The sequence below is a fragment of the Dipodomys spectabilis genome, unplaced genomic scaffold, assembly GCF_019054845.1.
Source record: "Dipodomys spectabilis isolate Male_0828 unplaced genomic scaffold, ASM1905484v1 ptg000547l, whole genome shotgun sequence".
Classification (NCBI taxonomy): domain Eukaryota; kingdom Metazoa; phylum Chordata; class Mammalia; order Rodentia; family Heteromyidae; genus Dipodomys; species Dipodomys spectabilis.
The window spans coordinates 2195347-2206005 of NW_024871224.1; the positions used below are offsets into that span (position 1 = coordinate 2195347).

The following is a 10659-nucleotide window of genomic DNA, read 5'->3' on the forward strand; positions in this document are numbered from 1 at the left end:
TCCTCTTGGATGGTTTGCAACAATTAACTAGAGTAATTGTTAAGCTCCAATTGATCCACCTTGTGGCAAAGAACTGTCTGTGCTCAAGATACCAGAATGGCCAGGCAGCAGCCTGACACTGAGGAGAAAGGAAAACCCATCAACCTCAAAAAGTCAGCCTCTTCCCGTGGGGAAGCCAACAGTCAATTCTGACCCTGATATGAACATTACCCACTTCCCATTGGACCACAAAAATCCCCTAAGCAAATCTTAAATGTCCCAATATACAAAGCAATTCAACAGAGCTACCTGTGAACAGCAAAGGGCCTACAATTTGCAGCTGACCTTAAAGAATGGGGCCTTGCCGCAGCACCTCCAGAAGCAGACACAGTTGCTGGACAAAGTTGGAGGGCCAAGAAGGTCCATCAAAAGTTACACAACACTTTTGATGTACCTTAAAACCACCAGACAGAAGCAGGAGCAGATATGGGCCCCAGCTGAGCTTTCTGGCTTTCACTAGAGAAGGAGGAGTGAGCAAAAAGGAAAGGGGGTGATTCTACTTGTTGTGACTGTCCTAGAAGACAGACAAACCAAAGACTAGGTGGGATTTTTATCTTTATCCATTGATGAATTAAAGAAGGTGAAGCTTAGCCAGCAGCTGCATGAGCAACAGACCTAATATGGGTGCCTGGACAATAAGGTAGTCAAGAGCCAGAGAAAGCTGAAGCAGTAGGGTTTCTTCTCCAGGAGTTGAAACCATGGGAAAGGAAGCAGGACACACAAGTGCCCAAGAAGACCCTGAAATTCTGCTTCATCCACAAGCTGCATGGAAAAAGTGGGCTACTAGAAGCAAGTGGATAAACTCAAACATGGATGCAGCCAGCTGTCAAAACCTATCAGCACCATTGAAGAGTCCCTAGAATTCTATAAAGAACAGATGGAAGTACTGGATGAGCTATATCAGAAGAAAGATGAGTGTGTCAACCAGCTCTTCCAGGAGGAGAAGGAGAAGAAGGAGCTGCTATTGCTTCTTACAGATGAAAGCACCTGAGTTTCAGGACAAGATCCTAGCAGCCATCCAGACCTCTGCGGATGAGGGCCCCTCAGACCTCTCAGGCTTCAAGAAGAGGGAAGTTATGAAGAAGCAACAAGATTTTGAAGATTTAAAGCTTGAAGACTATGTGGATCCTGCCCAAGGAGAGGCTGGGGTACCTTGGCATCTCAAGGACCCCTACTACAGAGCAGATCATGCTACAAAAGCTTGCTATTCAATCACCTACCTGAGCTTACATGCTTGGGCAATAATGGCTGCAGGACTGAGACAAATGACAACTTGGAGATCATTTTTGCATGAAGACCTGGAGGTCTTCCAGCTGGGGAACGGGGCTCTTGTCCTCTAACTTACTTTGCTGCAAGAGGATCAGGTGGCATATTCTCAGGCCTAATTATAATGAGTGAGACAGGGGAGGAGCCAAACATACCAGAGGCTTCTGGGAGCTGGCCCAAATTCTAGAGACATTTAACAGTCCATTCATTACCAGGAAAGGGGCTCAGGTGTAGGTTTCCACAAAGTGTAAATGCTTTACCAAGGAAGTTGGAGAGTGATGGCACGGTTTTATATTATTATATTATGATAATAATAGAAAATGTTTGATGTCACAGTTTAATAATAGTGTATTTTAATTTCATAACATTACATTTTTATGCAATATTTTGATATCACTGTATTGTATACATTATATCAATCATTTCATGATGTATGTTGTATGTCACTAGAGTCACTTGGCTTTTTAAAAATGTAAGGAATGCTGAGCTGGGCAATAGTGAATTTTCTTTTTTGTATGTTAAAAAGTTACAATGGTGATAGGTAGATGAAAACATAATAGAAAACACGGAAAGCAAAAAAACATTAATGCTGAAATCCTGGAACAAAGCAAAGATGTGAGATGAATAATTGGAAGTCTAACACAATTGGAGTACAGACACATGGATTACAGAAATGTAATCCAAAAATAAGAATATAGAATTACGAAATATCTGTAGATATGGCATATCTTAATAATTTTTCAGTGAAACCTACTGAAATGATACCTCTTGAATATTATTGTTGAACAAAAAAATAAAATTCAACCTAATATGTTACTTAACTTTGTACAGTGGATTAGATTCTGCAAGATTATATACCTTTGACTCAGGTAATAAATTGAAAATTCAGAAACAACTATTCAGTATTTAAATAAAAAAGTAATTACACAAATTGATCTAAATGCCGAATGTATCATCTGTCTTAGATTTTCTGTGTATTAACTTAAAATCACATTCTTTATGAAGGAGAAAAATAGCTGAACTAACATTAATATCTCTAAAATATTCTTAATTAAAAAAATTCCTCAAAGAAAAAGATTAGTGTAAAAATCACCTTTGAGCATACTCTACAACTGAGGTGTGAAAAATTAAACAAAAATAATGAATTATATACAGCTCCATATTCATAGCTTTCTAAAGAATTACTTTAAAATGTCCTTCATTTTTGAAATCAGCTCAGAATTCTTGCATAAATTAAAATTGGGGAACTACATTACCAATAGAAAATTAATACAGTATTTTTTATGAGATTAGAAGTCTGATGAGAATAAAAAGATTGAAATGGCTCAAGTGGTGAAGCACCAGACAAGCAGGAGGCATGACAATTTACAAATAAAAAGACTTGGATGATCATCTAATAACTCCACAATGAAAGCTCAGCTAATTTTCAAAGCCACAAGGTAAAAAGTCACCTACATTCTGGTGGAAAAGTAATTAATTCATAGTACAAAAATAAAAGATTCAAAAAGGTAAGAAAAAAAAAACGGTTTTCCAATCCTGTTCAAATTTAACTTTCACCTAGCCAAAATAAACACTTGTCACTCTCTAAGAAAATTGTAAGAGGCATTTCCATGAAAGAGGAAGTTAAAGGTGTGGTTTCCAGGATGGAAATTCCAACTCCAGATGATATGTAAATCAACTTCCCTAATTGAGAACTCAGGTACACACCCTTTTCTTGGCCTACCGCCCTGAATCAGAGGACCTATTCCTACTCTTTTTGTGAAAGGGAACTTTCTTTACACTTTATTTTTAACACCTCCCCATTGCTGACACATTATATAGAGAAGTCTCTTGGGGTTGTGGTGTTTCTTTATCTTGACAATGGCAGTGTGAGTTTTTGGAATGTGGTTAAGAGTTCCCTTCTCTGGAGATACGCCATTGGCTATTTCCAACTTCCTGTCAGACCCTTTTTCTCCAATGATAAACCACTGTTAGTGAAGATTCTATACGTTGGGAACTCTATAGCAGAGAACCTTTCTCAAATGAAGCAAACCATTAATACTGTACTAATTTGAATTTTATGCACAGTAATCTCATTTTGTTATGAAATATGGAGGTAACATATAATAAAACATAACATGTAAAAAATGAAGATAAGATAAAGTAGCAACAATGCAACAGAGCCAGAAATATTTAAAAATTTCCATAAAAATAAACTCATGCAAAAATGAGTCCCCAGTGACTGCTTTTCACCATGAAAGAAGGTGGATCTCAGAATAACAGCAAAAAACAAAACAAAACAAAACAAAAAAACATTTAATTCAGTGGGCATTGTTGTTTTCCCAGCAATCCTTGCTACTCAGCAGGCTGAGCTCTGAGGATGGCAGTTCATAGCCATTTCATATAGGAAAGTACAAAAGACTCATCTTCAATTAACCACCAAAGTGGAGCTGTGGTCCAAGTCGTAGGAGAAAAAAAAAAGCAAAATACAAAAACAACAACAACAACAAACCCTCACGAATAGTGCTCATGCCCTAAGTTCAAGCCCCAGTAATTTCGAGAACAAAAAAGCAGTACTGGTTTCAGTGACACAAAGTTCTAGAGCAGACTTTTGATTACTATATCCTGGGAAGAAAAAAAACAGAAAAACCTCTATACTAGACCATTGGGATGTTAAACTTTCTATTAGATTGGATTCTTTAAGTTTCAGTACTAATTCCTAAAAATAAAATATAATATAATAAATTGGAATACTTAGAGAAATAGCTGGTAATAATGGAGAAGAAAGAAAATGCAGGGTTGAACACTAAAGATGAAAGAATGGCTTCAGAAAAAATAAGTCATAATTTTTGGGGTAAAAATGAGGAGAACATTAATTCAGGCTAAGAGATTAATAATAACAATGGCAAAGCTCAATTAAACCATTAGGCATACAGAGTGATTAACAATAGTCAACAATTGTAACAATACAACAGTTTGCTGTCCAGTTGTGATGGTTCTTTGTTGGTGTCCGTTTTTCACTCTATGTACCCAATTATTGTGCATTCATCCCCGCTGTCATTATCATATGAAGATAAAACATAATGCTTAGTGGTGCACCCCTGTAATCCTAGCTACTCAGGAAACAGACCTGAGATCTCAGTTCAAATCTGTCCTGGGCAGGAAAGTCGTAGACACTCATCTCCAATAAACCACTAGAAAGCTGGAAGTGGTGCTGTGGCTTAAGTGGTAGAGTGCTCACCTTGAGCTGAAGAGCTGAGGTTTCCCTCAGACCCAGAGTTCCGCAGCACTAATGACAAAAATTTTTTTAAAAAGAAAAATTTAAAAAAATATTGAGAGTCAATGCCTGAGAGTCAAAGTTGCAAACATAGTGTTAGGCTACTATTTCTCTGCTGGCAATTCAGATAGGGGATTATGCTTTCAAAGCTAATGGATCAACAGCAAGAAAGGTACAAGATTGATTATAGTAACAAAACCACAAATGGGAAAGGTTATGACAGGGACACTACAGAATCTATAACCCTAAAGAGAATATTCTGATAGGATAAAATTTATAGCGAATTGAATATTAATAATGTGCTCTTGAAAGCCAATGTATATAGATATATGTATATATATGTATATTTATGTCTATGATAATTTTTTAGATCATTCTCAATAACGGCATTGAGTTATTAAATTATATATCAGAATACTACATCATTTTATAATAAAAAGGCATAAATGATATTTGAAATAAAGATAAGAGAAATAGAGTGGAAGAAGAGCTCAGGAACAGATCCTCTACCCTGAGTTCAAGTCCAGCACTGACAGACAAACAACAAGAACAACAACATCGCAAGGATGAGTCAGTATAGACAATAGACAAGAGGAAATGATCTCCGAGGGTAGGATCTTTGGTCACTCATAGTCAGGTGATCAACGACAATCAGGTGATTACTGGTATGATTCAGGCAGGTGATGGGAAAGCTGGGAGGGGCTGGTCTGTGGGCAGATTTAATACTGATCACAACTCAAGCAAGAGATAGTTCTTGTCATCTCAGCTTTATGCAAAGTGTGAATTGGAAGAACTCAGTCCAGAAGAGCCTAAGAATAAACAAAAGTTTCTATTCCAAAAACAAAAGCAAACACAGAGAGGACAAGGCTTAAGTGGTAAAGTACCAGCCCAACATCAGGCCTGACAAATTACAAATAAAAAAAGTATAGGATGATAACCTGTTAAGAAATATGAACTCAGCTACTTTTGAAGACCCATAAGATACAGTGGATAATGTCAGTAATATGGCCTACAGTCCTGTGGAAAAGTAATAAACACATAGTTCCATTATAAAACATACACAGAAGTAAAAAACAAAACAAAACAAAATAAAACAAACACAATAAACTTTTCCAATCCTGGACAAACCTACATTGCACCTAACCCAAATAACCTAACCAAATTGTAAGAAGTAGGTCCTTGAAAGAGGAAGTGAAAGGTGTGGTGGACAGGATGTAAATTCCAACTCCTATTGATATGTAAATCAGCTTCCCTAAGCAACCAATCAGAGACTTCCTTTCCTGGGCCCACCCTCTTTCAGTATAAATAGAGTGGAAGTCTGAGACTCAGGCATTGCTGAAGATCCTACATCAGCAGGCTGGAGGCCTTTTGGAGCTTGGATACTCCAGGTGAGGATTAGAGTGAGAGAATCTACTCCTCTTTTAATTCTTCTCTCCTTGGTTTGGTGGTGGTATTGTTTTGTCAGTTGCGGGGATTGAACCCAGTGGTAGGGCAGTGTTGCTGGGTCACTTTGTGCTCAAGACTGGGCATTGTCCCTAGGCCACTTTTTGGTCAAATCTAGTGCTTTACCACTTGAGCCACAGCTCACTTGTAATTTTGGAGTGGTTAATTGGAGATAAGAATCTGTGTCGGGGGACTTTTGTGGCCGAGGCGGTTTCAAAGCTTGATCCTTAGCTCTCAACCTACTGAGTAGCTAGTCTTCTACGGGTGAGCCACCAGCACCTCATTAGATTCTAGGAATGATGGACCCTGACACTGCCCAGGCCTTCCAGAAGGAATTGAGATGTGCCATCTGTATAAATACTTTTATAGAGCCAGTCACCCTAGAGTGCGGGCACAGTTTTTGTCGACCTTGTCTCTGCCTCAGCTGGGAAGAGACCCAGATTCCAACCAGGTGCCCTGTGTGCAGGGGACCCTGCCAGCAGAGAGACCTCAAAACCAACATGGTTCTGAGGAGCCTGGTGGCCATTGCCAGAAGAGCCAGCCTCAGGCATTTTCTGAGCTCTGAGGAATACATGTGTGGGACACACAGGGAGACAAAGCAGATGTTCTGTGAGGTAGACAGGGCCCTGCTCTGTAGGAGCTGCTCCCAGTCTCAGGAGCACAGGGCTCACAAACACCATCCCATAGATAGGGCTGCTGAGGAGCAGAGGGAGATGATTTCAAAGCAGATGCATGCTGTATGGGAAAAGACTCAAGAAAACCAGCACAATTTACAGGAGAAGAGGAGACTCATCAACCTATGGATTTGGTATGTGAAGCTATTTCGAGGCATGACTAAGGATGTTTTTAGAGTGCTGTTTTTAGAGCTGGGTGTCCAGGAGGAGGAAAGACACCATTCCCAGCTACTGATCAATGAAGGAAGAGCCATGTTACTGCAACTCAGAGAAAGGGAAACCCAAATGCTTCAGAAGAATCATCAGCTCAGGAATATGTATCAGGAGCTGATCAAAACATACCAGAAGCCAGATGTGGAACTGCTTCAGGATGTAGAGTTGATCCTAGAAAGCTGTGAGTCAGTCTTGTTCTTCCTGCCTCTTCCTCTGAGGCCAGAGCTCAGTGCCCCTCCCATTCCTGGACTGATAGAGAGGCTCACCCAGCACCGAGTGGAGATTGCCTTCAATGACACTACGCGGAATCAAGATCTTGGGAGTTGTGTTGGACACGACAATCCCTATGCAGTTTTGAATACTGAAGAGTCCTTCCACTTTACTTCTTTTGGACGCCAAGTCTTCAGCTCTGGGAAACATTACTGGGAGGTTAGTGTGGATGACTCTTCCACCTGGGCCCTGGGAGTTATTAGGGATTCCTCCATAGGGAGCAACCTCACTGAATCTGAGGATCTTTTCCTCCTTTTGTTTGTGAAAGAGAACACACTTTCCACCATTTTTACCACCTCCCCACTGCTGCCTCACTATGTAGAGAAGCCTCTGGGCCGGGTTGGTGTGTTTCTTGATCTTGACGATGGCAGTGTGAGTTTTTGGAATGTGGCTAAGAGTTCCCTTATCTGGAGATACCCCACTGGTGCTGTCCAATTTCCTGTCAGGCCCCATTTTTTCAGTGGTAGCCTCGCGTCCTAACTGAAGAGACTCTCTATGTGTTGGGAACTCTATGGCAGAGAACCTTTCTCAAATGAGGCAAACCACTAATACTGTACTAATTTGAATTTCTGGGTACAGTAATCCCATTTTTTCATGAAATATGTTGGTAATAATAAAATGTAAAATGTAGAAACCAATACTAAATGAAGATAAGATAAAGTAGCAACAATGTAACAAGAGAGCAAATAAATATTTAAAAATTGCTATAAAAATAAACCCATGCAAAACTGAGTCCCCAGTGACTGCTTTTCACCCTGAAAGGAGTTGGAGCTCAGAATAACAATAAAAAACAACACTTAAAGCAGTTGGCACTGTTGTTTTACCAGTAATCCTTGCTACTCAGCAGGCTGAGTTCTGAGGATAATGCATAGCCAGGATGAACAGAAAAATCCAAGCGACTCTTATCTCCAATTAACCACCAAAGTGGAGTTGTGGTCACGTGGCAGAAGAAAAAAAATCCCACAAGAACAGGGCTCATGCCCTAAGTTCAAGCCCCAGGAACAGCTAGAACAAAAAAGCAGTACTAGTTTCAGTGACACAAAGTTCTAGAGCAGCCTTTTTATTAATAGGTCCTGTTATCCATCCTGGGAGGAAAAAAAACAAACACCTCTCTCCTAGAGCATAGGGGTGTTTACACTTTCTATTAGATTGGATTCTTTAACTTTCAGTATCATTTCCTAAACAAGGGGAAAAAAAACGTATACTCAGAGAAAGAGTTGTTAATGGAGAAGACTGAAAATGCATGGTTGAACACTAAAGCTGAAGACATGTCTTTAAATAGAAGAAGTAAGTCATCTTTTGGGGGTCTACAAATGAACAGAATACTATGGTAGGCTAAGAGATTCACAATAATAACTATGGCAAAGCTTAATTTATATATTAGGCATACTGAGAAGTTAACAAGAGCTACCAATTGTAACAATATAACAGGATGCTGTGCAGCTGTGATGGCTCTTTTTGGATACTTAATTGTAGTTCTTTCATCCCCTGTGAAATTATCATATGGAGTTAAAAAAATGCTTACTTTTGGTGCTGGGAAGGTGACTCAGTGGTAGAGCATTCCCTTGCATGCATGAGGCCCTGGGTTTGATTCCTCAGCACCACATAAGCAGAAAAAAAGCCCTAAGTGGTGCTATGGCTCAAATGGTAGGTACTAGCCTTGAGCTGAAGAGCTGAGGAACAGCACCCAGAGTTCAGGCCCCATGACTGGACCCACCTCCAAAAAAAAAAAAGCTTACTTTTTTGTTTCCCTTTCATTCTAGATACTTAATTGTTGTGTGTTCATCCCTTCTGTAATTATCTTATTGATTATGAAAAAAACTATTACCTTGTGATTCAATGATATGTATGTAGCGATAGACTGCTACTTCCCTGTTGGCACTTCAGATATAGGAGACTTTGCTTTCAAAGCTCATGGTTCAACAAACAAGAACAGAATACGTTCAAGATCCTGGAATGTGGAAGCTTATGTCATCGATTCTACAGAACTTACTACCCTAAAAATATCATCCTAGATAATTTTCTAATGTTTATAGTGAACAGAGTATTAACAGTGTGCTCTTACAAAACACACACACACACACACACACACACACACGAGCATTAGTAGGTTCTCTTATCAGTTTATTATATATATATTAATTTACCATTTCATTTTAATATAAGCTTAGTCATATATGGTGTTTATTAGCCTTTTGATCCAACATAAAGCTCAGGAGAGTGCATAGATCCTTAGTTTAAGCCCCTGGACTATTTCAGAAAAAAATTTAAAATGGGTAAGTCACAATAGAAAATAGACTTGGAGGAAGTAATCTCAGATCCAAGGATCCTTTCCTGACACACAGTTAGGTGATGGACATTCAGGTTATTACTGGGTTCAGACTGGTGAAGGAGATGGGCATAGGGGGTAGGTTCCCTGTAGACTTAACAATGATCACATCTCATCCAATAGCTAGTCAAGTTGACATCTGTCTGTCATCTCAGCTATGTACAAAGCCTTGATAGGAAGATCTAAATCCAGGAAAGCCTAAGCATAAACACAAGATCATATTCCAAAAATAAGCTAAAAAATGGTATGTTGTATACAGTTCTGGTACTGTACTGTTGAATTCATACCATTTGCTTAAACTCTGCAAACCAATTTATTTAACACTAAATTAATCTATAACAATTCAATGATGTTGGTCCAGTTTTTCAATTTAGAAAACAATAGGCAGGTGTTAATAAACATAAGGTGGTGCTGAGTTTATTAAAAGAATGTTTGTGTGGTCATGTTTCACTGTATAAATGTGAGTATAGAGAATTCAGTGCAGTCTTGGTTTATCTTCCCACACGTGATTTTTAGGGTGACTTCACCTTCCTATTATAAGATTAAAAGTAGTATTTGTGACTTTGACCACTTTTGGTAGTTTTTGACTGTTGTACTGTGCACTGTTGCTTTTATTTTTCTCTCATTTCCAGAAAAAAAAAAGATAAATCACTTGCTGTAATCATGTTGTAATACCCTGGCTTATACATTTAAATTTCTATTGTTTATTTCTGTGAAATCTATGTTACATTCAGACAGCATTCTGACATTTTATCTAATCATACAACATATACTATTCTATCTTTCTTTGTATTATCTTTCTTTGCATCTATCTTTGCATTAGTAATTAGTAAAATCCTAGATACTGTGTTGCTCATTTCAGAACTTCATGAGTATTTTTACTACTGGCATAATTAATGCCATTGACAAAAGAACTCAATAAATTAGATGTAGTCAAAATTTTCTACCTTATATATCTATAAGCACCAACAACACTACTTTATTCTTGTGTGTGTTTTAAATTTCTGGCCTATATTGATATAGATCTATAGTTTATTTATATTGTATTTTATTTATCTATTCATTATTTATTTTTGTTTAATTAACTATTTTTTGCTAGTTTTTAAAATATTTTATTTGAATAGTTGAAGAAAGGAGCTGCCATTCATTAAAGTAGTTTGTGAATACAA

At 38.3% G+C, this 10659-nt stretch overlaps 1 protein-coding gene across 1 annotated transcript; it reads left to right on the forward strand.

Annotated features, from left to right (window-relative positions):
• The first annotated feature begins 1016 nt into the window (after positions 1-1016).
• LOC122099919 (tripartite motif-containing protein 43-like) lies at positions 1017-7641 on the forward strand. Its single transcript, XM_042670390.1, has 3 exons — positions 1017-1187; positions 6325-6832; positions 7148-7641. The coding sequence occupies exons 1-3, from the start codon at positions 1017-1019 to the stop codon at positions 7639-7641; spliced, it is 1173 nt and encodes a 390-aa protein (XP_042526324.1).
• The last annotated feature ends 3018 nt before the right edge of the window (positions 7642-10659 follow it).